At 37.4% G+C, this 18,636-nt stretch overlaps 1 protein-coding gene across 1 annotated transcript in view; it reads left to right on the top strand.

The window, feature by feature from the left end:
* The window catches only part of VPS35L (VPS35 endosomal protein sorting factor like), a 41,892-nt gene that overhangs the window by 3,549 nt on the left and 19,707 nt on the right, over window positions 1–18,636 (top strand). The window contains exons 5-23 of the mRNA XM_058035448.1: window positions 143–167; window positions 1,153–1,229; window positions 1,819–1,947; window positions 4,427–4,511; window positions 5,465–5,524; window positions 6,078–6,174; window positions 6,578–6,625; window positions 7,627–7,720; window positions 8,206–8,283; window positions 8,659–8,781; window positions 9,455–9,501; window positions 10,325–10,436; window positions 10,666–10,782; window positions 11,122–11,175; window positions 11,579–11,659; window positions 12,518–12,580; window positions 13,659–13,744; window positions 15,401–15,481; window positions 17,754–17,817. Coding sequence (XP_057891431.1) covers window positions 143–167; window positions 1,153–1,229; window positions 1,819–1,947; window positions 4,427–4,511; window positions 5,465–5,524; window positions 6,078–6,174; window positions 6,578–6,625; window positions 7,627–7,720; window positions 8,206–8,283; window positions 8,659–8,781; window positions 9,455–9,501; window positions 10,325–10,436; window positions 10,666–10,782; window positions 11,122–11,175; window positions 11,579–11,659; window positions 12,518–12,580; window positions 13,659–13,744; window positions 15,401–15,481; window positions 17,754–17,817 — 1,521 coding nt within the window. The remainder of the gene's footprint in view (window positions 1–142; window positions 168–1,152; window positions 1,230–1,818; window positions 1,948–4,426; window positions 4,512–5,464; window positions 5,525–6,077; window positions 6,175–6,577; window positions 6,626–7,626; window positions 7,721–8,205; window positions 8,284–8,658; window positions 8,782–9,454; window positions 9,502–10,324; window positions 10,437–10,665; window positions 10,783–11,121; window positions 11,176–11,578; window positions 11,660–12,517; window positions 12,581–13,658; window positions 13,745–15,400; window positions 15,482–17,753; window positions 17,818–18,636) is intronic.

The following is an 18,636-nucleotide window of genomic DNA, read 5'->3' as shown; positions in this document are numbered from 1 at the left end:
TGTAACAATGCAAAAAACTTCTAGTCTTGCATCTACTTCTAAATGATTAGAGGGTTGATTATCAGTGTAATTACCCTGTGCATTCTTGGAATGCTAGTGAGCCCATGTTTTCTAACACTCTGCCTTTTCTGCTTCCTCACAGAATCTGTACATGGGGTCTGAAAAAGGTGAGCACTTTCTTTGCCAGTAACAGAGGTTGCTTGAGGCAGGGTGCAGTGACAGGTTTGTGGTCAAGAACAGTTGAAATGTGTTTTCCTGCCTCCTCCATTCTGACATCATGGTCCTTGCTTTTTTGTGGATGTCTGGATGTTTAAAATAGTTATTGGATGTAAGCCACCTGACCACCTTTATTCCTATGGGCTGATGAATTTGTGATTATTTCACTGCACTGCCTTCCACTTAATAGCTTGAAACTTCCATTTAAACTGAGCAGTGATGTTTTGAGGATCATGTTTATCAACTCTTCTGCTAGCTGGAAGGAAAGCAAACAAGTCCTTTGGGAACTTGTTCAGTTATTCTCTTTACATGAAAGTGAAGTGATTTCAGCTGTATGCTGGGTGTTTAAAAAAGAACCAGATGTTTAATATTTTATCATGTTTTCTAGCAAAGAGAATCTGGGCTCGGTAATCATAGCGTAGTAAATCAGGATTTTTCTGTATGAATAAACATGCAGCATTTCAGCATCTGCAAAAATAAAAACACTTTTTTGCAGTGAGAATGGTCAAACACTGAAATTGGATATTCAGGGAGTGTGACATCTATATCCTTAGATAGTGTTAAATTGACTGGATATAACTCTGTGCAGCTGTTATAACTTCAGAGTTGGACCTGCTTTGGGGAGGAGAGTTGGACACAGACCTCCATAGAGCTTTTCCATCCTTAACTATCCTATGGTTCTATCTGGTGATTCTTTTCTTATTGGTAAAACTTGCAGAAAAATCCACTTCTGCTTATTCATTGTCCCTGTTCACAGTGAATGCAGTGTAGGTGTGTTTAGATGTGTGTCTGCAGGAATAGTCACTAAAGGAATCAAACCACCTGTCATCTGTCACAGAAGCTGACTGGTCCGTGTCAGGCTCCTTCAGGTTTGTTTCTCTTTAGAAGTCCCAGTGTTTAAATTTTAAAGAAACTTGAATCTGTAATTCTTTGCAGGAAAAACCACTGCTACTGGTTCAGCAGTCTCTGAAAAAGTGAGGACAAGGTTAGAAGAGCTGGATGATCTGGAAGAGGTGAGAAAGTTTTCTGATGGAATTACAGCATCATTATAAGAGTGAAAGGAATCTGTGAAATAAAAATATTTTGTGAAACCTTTGAAAAAGGTCCTGATTCTGCAAGTGCAGTATTTAGATAAATATATACTTTCTGTGGGAATTCTCTAGTGATTTTAACCCTTATTGTTACAGGATTTGGGCAGAATCATATTTTTGTTTCAGTAGAAATTGTGATTTGAAAATTTACCTGATCTGTTGTTGTTGATTTACCTTCTTACTGCTGTAAAACTTTGTGGAGCTCCCCATAGTCTTAACATCTGATAATTCTGGTTGCCCCTGTTGCAGAAGCTGAAAATGCCTACCTGAGTTTAATTTAAGTTACTATTATGAGCTTGATAGAAATACTGAGTACTGCAGTTATTTCTCAAGCTGCAGTATTTTACTGTGCAAGGGTGAGATGTTTCATAACCTACTTTCCTAAGACCTGAAGGGAAATTGTAATAAATTTTGTAGGATTCTCCTCCACAACATGATTTGAGTCTATAATAACAGCACTCTCCTTCCTTCCCTCCTGCTCTTACTAAGAGGGTTTGTGTTTTCCTGCCAGGGATCACAGAAGGAGCTGTTGAATTTGACTCAGCAGGATTACATGAACAGAATTGAAGAACTGAACCAATCTTTAAAGGATGCATGGTCCTCTGATCAGAAAGTAAAAGCTCTGAAAATAGTCATCCAGGTCAGTTTTATGGTTTTGTTCTATGCAGAACCAGTGAGTTTGGTGATATAACTTGTCCAGTTTCTTTTTTGGGAAAAGAAGCCTTTCTATTTTTCTATTTTTTTCTATTATTTTCTATTTTCTTTTGTTCTCCTCTGAAACACATTTCTTCCAGAGTTTTATGACTTCTGACAGTAGATGGATTTTCAGCTTTGTTCTTACAGATTGGTTTTGTCTAGGTTATGTGGATGGGAATTCTCAATGAGTCACCAAATGACAGATGTGGAAATGTTACCTGCTTAAGGGTAGTTAGAACAAATACCATGTAGTGATGATCAGCACTTTATAGGACATGTAATTTCCTTCCTGCCCTCTTCCCCTTCAGCCCCTTGCCCCCTGCAAATAATACCAGAATGGCTTTTTGAACATCAGCATTTTACCCATCCAAACTTACAAGGGCAATTAAATAAAGGGATTTAGGACCTTAGCAAGCTAGCAAAAACAGCTCCAGATTTTTTAAATTGCGTGTATGGGGTTTGTTTTTGTTTGTTTGTTTGAGAACTTGTCCATGGTCTTCCTTTGGGTCATTTGGGGTGATGTGCTTTGAGGAGGGCATGGGGAAATAGGACAGTTAAATGCTCTTTTGTTTGGCTTGGCCTTTAAAAAAGGCCAGAGGCAGAGTGCAGCAGAGGATAGATGAGATAATGACATCCTTAAAAGCTGTAGAACTGATGTAATGCTCATAGTCATCCAGTGGGGTTATATAAAGTCAGGATTGTTTTGGTCATTCTGGATTCTCTTGTGAAAACTGCTCAAAGTAATTTCAGCTTAAATTGTGGTAAAGACAAAAAAGGATGAAACATTAATGAAGTGAGATCAAACAATTATATGTGACCTAGGGTGACTAATGTACTATTGTAATACTATGAAATCAGCACTATTAATGTTATTAAAAAAAAATCCATATATAGGATTGTGAAGTGTGACTGGTCTTTGGATGAGAAGAAAAGCAGCAGGGATGTACTGTACTTACAGTGCTTTGTGTGAAATATATATATTTATATATAATGTGTGTGATAATGCAGTGATAATCTGTGCATTGATACTTTCATATGTTCTTTTGCAACTGGTTCACAAACTATCCTGAAATAATACAGTTTCTAACATGGGATCCAGTGCTTCCTTTTAGGAGAGTGGTACCAAAGCTGAATGTGTTTATCTCTGCTGAAGTGTTGTTCATTTTGCACTTAATGCTGCAGATGCTCATCACTGATTGAAAGACTGATAAGAATGAAATAGGTACTTGTGTAATTAATGAAATTAAAATTTTCATGAAGGTTAATAATTCTGTAGTTATAAAGCAGGATAGGGTAGAACCCTCACTGAACTTTGCTTGTTGTGCTTCTTCCTGCAGAGTGCTGTGTCCTCTGAGAGCTGAGCAGTTTTGGCATCAGGCTGTAGTTTTATACAGAGTCTTTCACTATTATTACACACTGGTTAGTGTGCATTAGGAGCAGTGAGTTTAGCTTCTGGCTAAGAAAATTTCTTCACCAGAAGGGTTCTCAATCACTGGACCAATCTGCCCTGGGCAGTGGTGGCATCACCCTCCTTGGAGGTATTTAAAGGATGTGTAGATGTGGCACTTGGGGATCTTTTATTGGTCACCTTGTCAGGGATGGTTTAAAGGTTGGACTCAACATTGAAGGTCTTTTCCAACCTAAGCAATTCTGTGTATGATTCTGTGATTCCTCAAGTGGCTTTTTGCAAGATGCTTTACTTGTCAACATGGAGTATGCTAAGCTACTTAGAGTAAGCTGCACTAAGTTGATTATGTGTGTGAGCTCTAAGAAAAGTGGGAATCAAGTGTTTGTGCTGTGTGTAGGTCCTGAGCAGCTGCTGAGGTACCTTTCTGTGGAGGTGACTGACCACACAGCAGGCAAGATTCTGCTTTGGTTGTAGGATGTAAATGCTTTCACCTGTCTGATGAATAAAGCAAAAAGACTGAGTGTGCCCCTTGTTTAAGCATCTTCAACTGTTCTGATTTCCTTCTTTAAACAGAGAAGTCTTGTGAGGTAGTGGGTTGCTTCCTGGGTTTTTGAAATGTAACAAAAGTTTAAACTTCATTTATTCTACTGAGGTTGAAGAGCTGTCTCCTGGTGAAGGACAGAGAGGGGATGGAGCTCATAGAAAATATTGTCAGTCTTAGAGACCAGAGAAGACTCAGGGCCAGAGGCCACGTTTGGCTTAAGCAAGGAAGAATTGGATTTCTCTCCCCAGTCAGTCATTCACCTGTTTTCTTTTGGTGGAAGTTGTTTTTTTGTCAGTAACCTTCTGCCAAAGTTTTTTACTCCAGTTTAATCTTGGAAAAAAGTTAAATGGCTTCATAATTCATATTGGCCCTTTCCACCTGTGGATATTCATCCAGCTTTTCTGGAGTAAAACCACAAACTTGTGTTGGCCTCTAAAAATGTTTCTTTTTTTTTTTTTTTTCTCCTTCTAGTGTTCTAAGCTTCTTTCAGACACAACAGTAATCCAGTTTTATCCAAGCAAATTTGTTTTAATTACAGATATCCTTGATACTTTTGGTAAGTATCTACTGTGCCAGTCTTACTACACAAATGTTAATAAGATTATTTTTTTGTAATGTTAGAAAGCATCAAAGTTATCCAAAAAGGGCTGAAATTACTTTTAGTTTTAACATGGAATATGTCCAACATAAACATTTGGACACTGGTGGTAAACATGGTATACAATTGTAACAAATCTCCTAAGAGCAAAGTCCTTAAGAGAAAAATATTTCATTTTATGGTTCTGTGCTTTATGTATTAGTGAATATCTAGAACAAAATGTCAGGAAAAATCATGGTCTCTGCATTATGAAATTAAAAACATGCTGTCATTATAAAAATATTTTGAATTTTGACTTTTGACTCAATATTTAATTATTTTTGTATTTTGAAGTATAGAAGTCAGAAGGTTTTCTTTGGCTGAATAGGGACTATGAGAATATTGTTATTGATTTTTTAAGTATATTTTTAAACTTGTAAGTGAAATTGTCATCCACTTCATGTAACTCTCTTATTTTTCTGCCATGTTTTGGAAAATACTCACAATGGTATTGAAAGTTGGAGTGTATTTTGGTGCCAGCAGGATGTGCTACGACAGAGATCCAATTGTTTTTTCAGGTCCTGCTTCCTCTTTGAGCTCCTTCCTACTTGCTGAAGGCTGCTAGAGATAACAAAATATCCAAAGTCAGCAAAGTCAGGACAGCAGCTGTCCTTTCCTGGCCTGGGAGAAATCTGACCTGTGTGTTACCTCTGCCCTTCAGGGAGCCAGAAAATGTTCTTACAGTGTGAGAGGTGCTAAATCACACTGAACGTTTCAGCCTCACTAGAGGGCAGCAAAATGTCAGTGCTCTAGGGAGGTTTTTCCATCTAATTCATTGTATGTTGTGAAGGGAACCTTTGTACCAGCATTTTGTGTTTTACAGTTTGTTAATTTGGTTTGATTTTTTTTATTATTCTTTTTTTTTTAACCAGGCAAACTGGTGTATGAAAGAATTCTGTCAATGTGTGTGGATAACAGAGTCTCTCTGCCAGGTAACTTTGTGTTTGTTTCCCCTCTGCTCCAGGAAAAAAGTCATGACCAACCTTGAGGAAGGTTAAATAGAGACAAGGTTTCTGTCCATATTCAGTATTTCTTACTTATTGCAGTTGTATTATTTAAAATTTATATTAGCCTTTTAAAATTAAGTATTTGAATGCTTAAGTCTCTCTTGTATGTTCTCTAGTCATTGTAGATTTGTATACATGTGTTTGTTACAGATTCTCTGTATTTTGTTTTTTTTACAATTTCTGATTTTGGAAGAGCAGAGGCAGAGGTTGGATTTGTCAGTAGCAGCTCTGAGATGAGCTCCAAGTGCCTGAATTCAGGTTCTGAAATGTTGTTTACTACAAAATTGTACCTTTTTCTTGTTATGTTCTCAGCTCTGACTCCTGTTTAAGAGAGCTGAGAAGCAAATGTATTGCCTAGTTCATTATTGTGCACTTAATTTTTTTGATGAATGGAAAAAGAGTACAGTTTTAAACCTAACATGAAAAGTAACTTGTTTCCAGAAAGAATGTAACTATTTCTGGGTTGTTTTTTCCCCAGATAACTTTTCTCCAGAGAGTGTTAACGATACAGCTAAAGAAACTTGCTTAAACTGGTTTTTCAAGATTGCTTCAATCAGAGAACTCATTCCCAGATTGTATCCTTGTCAAATGAGACCCTCACAGTGTGTCTGCAGGTTTTTTGTAGATTTTTCCAAAAGTGAGCGTGTTTGTTTCAATAAAACCCACAGGATCTGATGTTTATACTGGCTGTGTTTTGTTTGTTTCAGGCTGTATGTTTTGAATGTACTTTTGAGTCATGTTTCATTCTAAACTGAATGCTTAATTATTGGCTCTGAGCAGTTTGGCAGTGACAGAGAAGATGTATGAAAAATTTTGAAACAAAATCTTGTAGATAAATTTCAATAATCAGCAAAGTGTAGTGACATTAATTACAGAAGGCCTTAAATAGTTTGGTCAATATCCATTTGGTGCATGTTTGCTTATGGTTTTTCAGTGGTGTGAATCTTAGTTTTGTTCCTTAACTTGGTTTCACTGTAGTTATGTGGAAGCTGCAATACTGAAGTGCAATAAGTTCCTCTCCAAAACGTAAGAATGGTGTTAAGTATGGGAAGGAAGGGAATGGGCAGACTTAGGAACTAATTGAATGAATTAATTGTGTGTGATTAATGGTGGGTAGGGTCTTAGTAGAACTGAGAAGAAGCCCTACAGAGAGGGTTTGGAATTTTTAATGAGAATACCATGAAAGAATTAAAGGTGGATTGTGATATACTTTGAAATACAACAGTGCTCTCAGTTTTCAAACCTATGTACAAATGTGACATCAGTGTCCCAAATTCCAGTGCTAATTAAAAAGCAGCAGTGGCTGCTGGAGGTGGAGGGGAAGGAAGATTGTTGACATGAGGAGTGTGGGGAAAAAGGATAGAAAACTGAAAGGAAAATAGTGATATCATATTGGGAGAGATGGAGTAGGAGAAATAATTTAGGAGCAATGAACCACTGTCTGTTGAAAACTTTGGTCTAAGTTTAATGTTTTGCCTAACAGTGCCAGCTGCTGAGCAGAAAATGTTCCTTCCCTTGTAATTGTCCTTCTTCAGTTATATTTTGAAATGAGTGTTGGAAGCCAAATTGCTGCTATAGGGACAACTTTATTATCCCTAAAAAGCAATTCTTTTACTGGAATTAGTGGGCCTCCTATCCAGGCACTACTACAGCTTTGTCAAAAAGGACCTGTGGGAAAATGAGACATGGAAGGAGTTCTGCCAGTTCTGCTTTAAGCATCTGCTTTCCTTACACTGAGTTACATTGAGTTTTTCCATAGCTCTGCTGTTCTTGAAGCTGGAGGAAGAGGTTTTTAGTTTTGTCTTGTTGTGAATAGCAAATACTACAATTTGAATATAGCACATGTATTACTGTACACAGAAATTTTACTTATGAACTAAGTTTTGTGCTAGCATCCTTTTTCTTTGATAGATATTTCTATAACTCATGCTCAATTTTTAGACTACAAGGCAGCTGCTGAAGTTATCTGTAGGTGATGTAATTCTGTTATTGACTGCTGAAGCTCATTTTCCTTTCTGATAAAACAGGGGCATTTCAGAGTGTCTGCCACGGTTAACATCCATGATTAGAGGAATTGGAGACCCACTGGTTGCAGTCTATGCCAGAGCATACCTGTGCAGGGTAAGCTGTCATTTACCTCCTCTGGTCTGTACCAAAGAGTTCCTGCAGCCAGTGCTGCCACTGCCTCAAGGAACTACCACTTGTATCTCAGTTAGTCAGCAGCCTGTCTCTTCCTTTCAACAAACAAAAAAATATTTTTCTTCTGTTTTACAGATGGGGAATCTCTCTCTAAGTGTTTGTAATAAGTAAGAATGATTTCCTGTGCTGCTGTAGGCTGCTGCAGTGCACTGGAGTAGGCACTGATTTCCTCAGTGCTTGCAGACACTTGGAGCTGATGTTAGGATGGTGTTTAAGAACAGCTGTAACTGCCTCAGGGTGGTTGTTAGTGGACATGACTATAATAGTAAGCAAGGAAATAATCAGTCAAAATCATGTGATTCAATACTGTTTGTTGATTTGGGTGTATTCCTTCAGCAAATGCTTTTTTTATCTCACTCTGAAGGAGAATTGATAGATGCCAATAAAATCTTTTTCTTTTAATACAGGTTGGGATGGAAGTGGCACCACAACTCAAAGAAAGCCTGAATAAAAACTTCTTTGACTTTCTCCTAACATTTAAACAAGTAAGCAAATAAGTGTTTTATTTGCAAAATCAGATAAATACACTCCTTAATTAAACTGCCACATACTTAAAAAAAAATCTCAGAAGTTCTCAAATTTAGATTAAGGGGTGTTCCTGTAACCAGATATAGAATGGGAAATTTTACATACATTCTGGTGAGTTGAAACTGCTCTATTCAGCATGTTTCCAGACTTGAATAACATATGTTAGGAGCTTGATATTTTTTCTCCCAGCTTACAAGGAATGCTTCAGAATATTTGTACCTTTGTGCTACCATCTGTTTAATTTCCATTCATATACAAACTTTAACCAGTTTATCATCTCTCCCATTAAATACCTTTCCACAGCAACACATTTTTGTCTCTTATTTCAACAGATCCATGGCGATACAGTTCAGAACCAGCTGGTGGTGCAGTGTGTGGAGATCCCTTTGTATCTGACCCTGTATTCTCCTGCTATAGACTGGATTTTACAGTGTATTGCATACCATGCTCCAGATGTAAGTGAACATGCTAATGCTCAATACTAAAGTTGTGGTGAAGAGTTAATTTAAAAGAATTACTAAAAAACAACCCCTCAGTCAGTTTTTACAGGAGTGTGGAGGCAAGTAAAAAGAGCCTACATAGGCCTGTCTGATGCTCTCTTCTGTACAGGAAGAATATTTGCTTCCACAAAGCTCAGGTGGGACCACTTCAAGTTCATAGGCAGTATTCCTGTTTGCTTCCTGCTGTCTTTAGCTAGTTTAATTTTTATTTAGTGGATTTATCCTTTCTCCTGTCATACAGCTATACAAATGATTTGACTAAATTGTAGCTTAACACAGTGAACAGGCTGTTTCAATCTCTGTCAGTCTGGCAGAGTTTTCACCTCTCCTGCCAGAGGTAACTGACCTGGCTGGCAAATAGTGATTACCTGGAGTAATGGCATGGATGAAGGATTTCAGATTTGACTTCCATAAAATGGTGGTTTTGATTGAAATGCCACTATACCTGTTCCAGAAGATGTGTTTTATGTTTAGCTACACCATTGGTTTTTTGTGCTGTAAATACAGGGTAAAACAGGACTATTGGAAAGATAATTAAAACAGCTTTTAATAGATTTCAGTACAGCAAATAAAGCTGAACATATTTGTAAAGTCTCTGTTCACTAATTTTAATAAATAATTGTTCCAGGTTCTGCTTACTGAGATGATGGAGAGATGCAAGAAGTTGGGGAACAAGTAAGTGTGGCAGGGTGTAGAAGGCAGGAGTCTGTAATGAGTACCCCTGAGTCCCTGCAACAATGTTCTCTCTTCCTCTTTTGGAAACAGTTTGGATGCATAGTGCAGCTTTCATTCTCCCAGCAGCTTATTAAATCATGATTATGAACATCTGTTTTCCAGAGATGAATTCTGAAATATGGTAGATTACTTGTCAAGCTAAAGTTAATTAGTTTAACTTGGTTGCTGCATTCTGGCTCCTCAGCCAAAGTCCAGGACATTAATGTGTTCTCCCTTAGCCATGTCTCTGATGCCTGGTTTTGCCGAACTTTTCTGGGTTTTCCTCCTCTTCTTTCCACTGTCTTCCACTGGCTACAGTCAGGCCATTCATGCATTCAGCAAGGGAAGTTGTAAAGCTGCTGGCAACCTTTGGAAGGTGGTAATATTTGGATATTTGCTTTTTTCAACATTAAAATTGGTATCTCAAATGTCTCCTTGAAGTCTTTGTGCAGGGCAGTCATGCTCAGGAAGATGGTCTGGTCTGAAAGTTGGATGGGTTTTGTGAATGCAGTCTGGCCTGCTGATGGGCTCCTCTCTGTGCATTTTATTGGGTAGTTTGGCTGAGTTCTGTGAGTTTTCTGCTATTTTTTTTTCTTATGTGCTTTGCACAGTCCAGTTCTGCACCAGCTGAGGAATTAAAATATGTCTTATTATGTTCCTTTTTTAAAAATTTATGATAGATACTGGACAGTTGTTAGTCTAGGAAGTTCAGATTAATGTGAATGCAGGTAGTACTGGCATGGAGCTGCTGTTGAGCTGTATTGATCTGTGTTGTTCATGGCAGTGCTTTGCTGTTGAATTCAGTGATGTCAGCGTTCAGAGCAGAGTTTATTGCTGCGAGATCAATGGACTTCATTGGCATGATTAAAGAGTGTGATGAGTCTGGGTTCCCAAAGGTAACATTTTCTGTCTAATTTGTACCAATTCCTTTCTTTTGACAGGGGTTTCTATGCCCTTAGTTGCCTACATAACTTGTGTGTCACAATAAATAAATAAAATAAATAAATAAAATGAATAATAAAATTATTCAAGTGGTTTGATCTGAGAATCTTTCTGTGCTTGCCTGACCAGTTTGGATGGATGTGCATTGTCTGCTTTTAATTAAAATTACTCATTAACTTTCAGCATCTCCTCTTTCGCTCCCTGGGATTAAACTTGGCATTGGCTGATCCTCCTGAAAATGATCGCCTTCAAATTCTAAATGAAGCCTGGAAGGTTATAACAAAGCTGAAGAACCCACAGGTGAGTTACTGTCCATTCTGTTTCACTGCTGACTGTGTTTAGAGCAAAGCTGTAGCCAGTTGTTCAGGCATGGCATTGTTTACCTTTTCTAAATACAAACAGTTGCAAAAAAAATGCGTGAGGGCTGTAATATCTTTGGATCATCCCTACTTTTCTTAGCTCTACTGAAGCATAATTAAATTTTTCATAACATTGCACAAATGGAGCTTCTGAGTTCTAGATCTTTAGGTCTGCATGAATCATACCTCAGAAGTTAATTCTTTCAAGTGTAATTTTTGCAAGTGTATTTCTCCCAGTCTCCTGCAAATACTGGTAGTCATGAGACACATGTGTTTCTAGGATTATATCAACTGTGCTGAAGTGTGGGTGGAGTATACCTGCAGACATTTTACGGTAGGTGAAAATTACTTTGTTTCCTTTGAATTTCTCTGATACAGACTAAGTGGCTGTTTTAGCAGTCTGGTATTAAAGATGGAAAGGCTTTGACTATTCAGTATAAACGTGTAGGAATGAAAAAATGTGTTTCCTTTCATGAAAGATGAATGGGGACAAAAGATGCAGCTTTGAAGCTTTACTACCCCACAGCACTGAACATTTCTTATCCTTTTTTTTAATGGCAGGTGGATCAGTTTAAGTAAGGATTTATTGGAGCTATGGTTAAAGTTCCTGGCTTAACTAGAGCTCTGTAAAAAGCTGATGCTTTGGCAAATGGAAATAAATTAACCTGCTCAACTGGTGTTTAGTGACTTGATTTAAGTGCCAGTTTCATTTTGTAACCTTGTTTTTTGCTGCACAGAAGCGAGAGGTCAATACAGTTCTGGCTGATGTTATCAAACACATGACTCCTGATAGAGCATTTGAAGATGCTTACCCACAGGTAAGCCATATTTTGCCCATATTTTGCCAAATCTGTAAAAATCTGATGTGCATTTTCTTAAATAAATAAATTCTTAAACATTACTGATAACTCTTATAGCAAAATAATTGTTTTTTAAACACTGGCTAGTTATTTGGGAAGCCTCTTGGAATACTGTAATGCTGTGATTTATTCCTCCTTTTTCTCCATGCACATCAGTCCTTTAATTCTGAGAAATGCTAAACTTGAACGATTTATGTATTTAGGAGTAGCAAGAGTTAACTCCTACATCAGCAGTGGTGTTTGCTGAAGGAAATTAGCAATCATGATGGCTGTTCAAACAGAAATAAAACATAAAATAGTCTATCTCTACTTGGCATTGTTAAGGCTTCAGTGAATTATTGTATCCAGTTCTTGACACTGAATGCCAAATGAGATATGGATTAGTTGAGAGTGTTTTTGTGGTTACTTGGAGGGTAGAAAAAGTGCCTACAAAGGAAGGTTTAACAAACTGGTTTGAGTTTTTTTTCTTTGTTTATTTGCCTGAGATTTTTAGTGCAGAGAGCTGGAGGACATGGGGACTCTAAAAAAATGTGCCCAGCTGTGGAAGTGAAGAGCAAATAAAGCCTGGGCAGGCTGGTCAGCCTCTGTTCAATGTGGGTTTTGAAGGGGATGGAGGAGAAGTGTGGAGGGACAGCATAGCTACAGTTTGTCCCACTTTGGGGAAAGAAATTATGTTGATGAATGCTTGAAGCATCTTTCAAAATAGTCTTCTATGAATAACTAAAGAAGAATCATCTCTGGTGTGGATAGTATTAATTTAACTCCTGTTACAATAATTTCCTCCTTTTTTAAACTTTCCTGTTTTCTCCCCTTTAGCTGCAGTCAATTATTCAGAAAGTTATTACCTATATCCATGACTTTGCTCTGCTTTTTTCAGTGGTAAGTGATTTTCTGTTTAATAAATTTTAAGAATGACTGTTTGGCATTTTTTCTGCAAGAGAATTTACCTTGACTGGGATATTTAGATTGTTTACAAGTTCACAGAATGCAAGGACTTTTTGTCAAGTACCTAAGTGCAGAAATATTTTGTGAGCTTTCTGCTGCTTTCCACTTAAGCACTTATTATTCCAATTCCAGTTTTCTATCCTTTTTTCATTAGGCTGTTAAATTCTCTAAGTTTGTTTGTTACTGTGGCATAAGTGACAATGAATGAAGATGAAATACCATTTATATGGATGAAATACCATTTATTTCTGTGTGTGTGTTACTGTAATTGCTGGTAGCTGTTTCTGTGTTATGACACATACTTATCATCCCCTCTCATAGCACTTGCACTTGGCATTGGAGCAAAGTGGAACTCAGGGAGGTCACAGACTCTGTATGAGGTAGAAAAATAGAAACAAAGACAGCAAGTGTGTGTCACCATACAGAAACCATTTGTAGGGTAAAACTCAATACTGATGCTGTGAATTTGGGGTCAAGTCTTGTTCACAAATTGCTTGGATAATTCTGAGAAACTTACCCTCACTATATTCTTGAGATGATACAGAAATGAAGTATTTTAGAATGTAAAACAACTAGACCCTTGTTTTTTGAAGGAAATTTGTATATCTTAGCCCTTCTTAACTTTAGATAGATGTGAAATTGTTGATGATGTGTAGACTATTTTAGTTGTATATAATGTCTTACCTTTTTTTCCCATAGATATCTGAATTTGTGATGACCCTAAGCTGTTTGAAGCATATGATTGCTTTTAAAAATAAAGTGCAACATTTGATTCAAACAGTTCTGTATTTTGTGTTCCCTTCTGCATCTCTGCAATCAATAAATTGATACATCTTTCAGCCATCAGTCCTTTTCCATTAGTTCCACTTTTCCATCCTTTGAGATTAATTACTGTTTTAAAAACAGATGAAAATAGTTTTACCTAAATAGCTGTGCTTATAAAACTTATCCAAAATAAGTGTGTTGCTTATAACATACCTTATTTTACTTGTTTATGTATTTGTACTTTCAGGAGAAGTTCTTGCCATTTCTGGACATGTTCCAGAAGGAGAGTGTGAGAGTGGAGGTTTGCAAGTGCATTATGGAATCTTTTATTAAGTAAGTGGAGAGTGTTAAAGTGAAATGCACTCTGGAGGCTCTGGGAAACTTACTGAAAGATGGCTGGGGAAGAGGTGGCAGTATATTGGCTATTTAATTTAAGAAGGTGTTGCAGGCTATGGGAGAGAAAAAAGAAAATGTGTCAGTTTTGTTAATCTATTGATGGACTGTTTGACTGTTCACAAAGAAAGCTGAAGTAATTATATTGATGCTGACTTGCTGAATTAAGAGTTAACAGTTCTGGGTTAACTGTTAATTATGGAGCTTTTTTTTTTTGTGTGTTGCCTTAGTTGGTTTATGGCATTTATTTCACATTCCAGTTGGTGTGACAGCACAGATTAGAGTTGAAAATGAACTTAGAGAATGAAAATACATTCAACTGTTCTGAAAGTGAATCAGTCCTTTTCTTACCAATAATTAACAAGTTTCTTGAAACATTTTTCTCATTTCCACCTTCCCTTGAGGTATTTATATTCACTGCTGAGCCCCCCAAGCCTTCTCTCCCCTAGGGCACCTGGGGCCAGCTCTCTTGGCTTTACTGCCAAGAAATGAGAGATGCTGTGGCCCCTTAATCATCTTAGTGGAGCTGCTCTGCACATGTGCCTCTGTACCTAAACCTGACACTGATCCTTCCTGCCTGTCCCTGAGTAGCTGAGAAATTAAAATATATCTTGGTAAATCCAGGATTGTTTTATTTTAATGTTCTTAGATTGCCTCAGTGTATCACATGTCCACCTTACTGTGTCCCTTAAGGAGTCAGAGTCTGTGCCTTGGCAATGCAAATGTGTATATTAAGATAATATTTCTTGGCTGACATTTATTGCAATTCTACCCTGGTTAACCATGTGATCATTGATGTTCATTGGTTCACTGTTGGAAGGATGAAAATTTGACAAGTAAGTCTCACAGATATGTCTGCTTGGCAGAAAGATTTTTGAATGTGGAATCTGATGAAGGAATAGAGATGGAAGCAAGTTTTGATATAGAAGAAAAGAATTGCTGAGCCAGTCTTACTGGATAACCAAGGAGGCAGAGGCTGTGTTAGTTAGAAGGGGTTTTTATGACTTAGAGCAAAGGATAAACCCACCTCAAACAAGAAGATGTTTTTACCAAGCAGAAAGATAGCACAGGCAAACAAGCCTGCTGATGTTGCAAGTAGAAAAAAGGTCTCAGAATTTTCCACTGCAAGAAAACTGAAAAACAACTTCTAGCTTAAACTGTAATGTACTGACTTTTAGTGATTGAGGAACAGTAACATGAACATGATAATTATAGCAGTTATGATAGGCTATAGATATTAGTTAAGGTATAGATTGGTTCTGCTGTATTAAGGTGCTCAGCAAAGAAAAGTATAAAATGCAGTGTAACCAAAACCAAAGGATCTCCAGGCCTGCCTGCAGCTGGAGCTGACAGCTGTGGGCACAGCTCTGTCACCCACCACCCTGGACTGCTGAAATAAACTGCAATTTGGAGAGCCCCTGGAGTCCCACATCCCACATTTCAGCTCTTACAGCTCACAAATGAACTCAAAACTTATGCAGTGTCGTACAGTGCTGGTGATTGAAATGATGCATTAAATGGGTGTCATTCCAGTCATTGTTTTCCATTTTGACACAGAGCAGGATTGTTGATCACTTTTTCTGCCACCCCTTGCAGGCACCAGCAGGAGCCGACGAAGGACCCCGTCATCCTCAACGCCCTGCTGCATGTCTGTAAGACAATGCACGACTCTGTGAAGTAAGATGAACTTCTCCTGAGCTCTCATTTATGCACAGTGAGGCTGCCTGATGTGGTTTCATGTTTCTGGGGCTGTTTGTTTCAAGGTGGATTAAGACATGAATCCAATTAGTGCTGAGGGAAGAGCTGTGCAGTGAAGTGGCAGCACGTACCATTTGCTCTTTAATTACTGCTGTATTTTGAATACTGAAGCAGAATTTTAAAAAGGAGGTAGCAGTGGTTTTGTAGCTTTCCAGTGAAGCAGAGACACTTTACAATCCAATCTTCAAAACACTTTGAGGGTGAAACCAATGTAATCTTTGAGTTCTAGTGAATAATAAGCTATTTCTGACATTCAAATGAATGTGTAGCTACTGAATCAGAGATTGCCATACTCAATTACACCATTTTGTGGGTCAGTGTTTTCAGCCATTACAAAGGGTGTGAAATCTTTAAAAAGATACCTGGAAGATCTCTAGGAACTTCAGTAGGGGAAGCTAGAACTGAGAAGCTGTACAGCCATCTATATCTTTCCCCTAATTCCTCCTCTTCTATTTTGCCCTTTGCTTTGAGACCCAAGGTTGTTTGGGATCCCCTGTGCCCTGTTGCACCCTCACTGTTGTGCAGTGTGGTTTTGTAGGTAACCTGCAAAAATCATACCAAAATCTCTGTCTGATTGAAAACAGAGCCAGCATCAGAATGCTGCAAATTCTAGCTCTCAAGAGGACAAACCTTTTTTTCCTTCTGGTTTGGGTTGAATTGTAAGGGCAGAGTCTCTTTTGCCACTCTCAGCCCAGAGCCTCTTTGTATGGCAGATGCTGCAAAGGAACTTAAAACTTTCTCATCCTCAATGGGCCATGAATGCAAGATTTATTGTCAATAAAGAGGTCAGATTTAGCATGTAATTCAAATTTATACCAGCTAGAGTGCTTTATTTTGGGCTAGAGTACCTTATTTGGCTGTATGTTGCACTAAAAGCCACTTCAGCCTTTAAATAGAACAATATATTGTACCTAAACCAGCTTATTAAAAAAAATAAAGCAGTTTATAGCAATTCCTCTGACACTTTGCCAAAACAATTTGATAGTTTACTGGGGCATTTAAAATCCCTTAAACCAGCAGTTCCTTGAGCTAAGAGGGTTGTACATCTCTTGGTAAATCATCCTAAATTCCAGTTATTTTTAAGTAACTCCTGCATATGTTTTTGCATGCTGGTTGAGGAAACTCCCAGCCCATTGTGTGGGGCTGGCTGACCCCTGTAACAGCTGTTGGGGATAACAGCCTTTGGCTGGTAGGGGTCTGATCACAATTGAACTGGAAACCTATTACTGACCTGGAGATCTCATTACAAGCCTCCTGAGCCTTTCAGAACCCATCAGTTGACTCTTTTGATTGGCAATGCACTAATGAGCTAATCATGCTGAGGTTTCCTTTCCTGCCTTACTGAATTTGTATAGTAAAACTATTGTTCTCTTCCCATCTGGTGTCTGAGCTGGAAATTGGTAACTGATACACTAAAGGTCAAAGCTGGAGCCAAGCATATAATAGTCAAGGGATTAAATTGTATTAATTAATTGTAATTTAACTTTTTGTTCATCCATTTTCAGTGAAACAGGTTTGACTGACTGGATTTTTATGTGATGTAAATTTGTTTCAAATCAGATTTTGGGCTCTTGGTGTAGAATAGGTGTCTGTGGTAGTTTTGAAAAGAAACTCCTTTTTTACATATCAATTTAGTTCAGTTCTTACTAAAACATAAAGAAAACCAGCACTGTAGCAAGGTGAAGTTAATAATTTTTTAAATTCTGAGGCAAGGTTAGTTAAAACAAAAAACCTTAAACAAAACAAACCCCAAATGAAAGAATAAACTAGTGTGTTTATTGTGTTATACAGTGTATTATATTTAAAGGGTATTTCAAAAGCTTTATTCCTTAAATAGGATAACTTTCTTCTAAGAATAGACTTACTCATTTCTTTAGATTTTTAGACTTAATTCTTACTCAAGTTCTTATGTTGCAGCACAAGACTGGAGCCATTTGTTTGCTACAATAAAAAACATCATTCCTTCTCCTCATGGCAAAGTCTGAGTTTTTTAGAAAATCTAAAGACTCTCAGCAATTCTTACTTTTTAAAAAATCTGTAATTTAGTTTGGTTCATGGCTGACTTGGTGATATTAATATAAAAATTAGTTTTATATAGAAAAGTTTATAAAATATTATATATCATTTGAACCTTTATAGATAAATAGGGTAAACAATATTCTAAAATTTACCAAATATTTTTTTTTTCTAGTGCACTAACACTTGAGGATGAGAAAAGAATGTTAGCAGCTCTGATAAATGGATTCATAAAAATGGTGAGTGACAATTTTGTGTAAGTATTGGGCGCACCTTAGAGCTGGGATTTTGGTGAGATGCCCATGAGGAGGTGCCTGTGTGGCTGAGACCACTGAAAAGCACAGGCAGTGCATTTCAGTGAAATAACTGTGTCTGTGTTCAAAGAAATGTCACCCAGTGCTGAAGCTGACTGGGGCAAGATGAAAGTTTAAAGTACACATGTTGTTTATTTAATAGTATTCTCTGCTAGTTTTGTAAATCTCTTGTAAAACAGAGCAGGTATTTAAAAGTTAAATGGCAACTGAAGCATCAGAGAGGTCACTGCTTTATGTGAAGGGAGTTCCACTACTTGGCTCTAAGTTGAACCAATACCAGCTTTCAAAAATACAAAATAAGTGTAACTTTTTGTTATTCTATCTTGTTTATATCAGTTTATAAATAAGACAATTTGTATCATTAAATTAGTAGTCCCAGGAGAACCCCAAGTATACTGTCTTGAAATTAATCTTTAATCCATCCCTCACTCTTGTTCCAGTAAATCTTTTGCTGATCTCTGTTGATTTTGAGATGTTAGGGTATTTTAGGGAGAATTTCTCAAGCTTTCTGTATTCTCTAACCACACTGTCAGTGCCTGGTTTTTCTTTCACACAGAGCTGTCAGGCTCTGTGCCTACTTGTCCTCTTTGTTCTTTGTTGCAGTTCTATGGATTTACTCTAGATGGTTGCTTTTTCTTCAGCTATAATAATTGCTAATTAATGTTCTAATATAGTCTTGCTTTATTAAGCTTTACATGCAGTATAATTTCCTTTAGGAGGATTTCTTGCATTGAAGAAAATTTG

Source organism: Melospiza georgiana, chromosome 16 (genome assembly GCF_028018845.1).
Source record: "Melospiza georgiana isolate bMelGeo1 chromosome 16, bMelGeo1.pri, whole genome shotgun sequence".
In the NCBI taxonomy this organism is placed as follows: domain Eukaryota; kingdom Metazoa; phylum Chordata; class Aves; order Passeriformes; family Passerellidae; genus Melospiza; species Melospiza georgiana.
The sequence above is the reverse complement of the archived record's forward strand: the minus strand, read 5'-3'. Positions and strand labels throughout refer to the sequence as shown.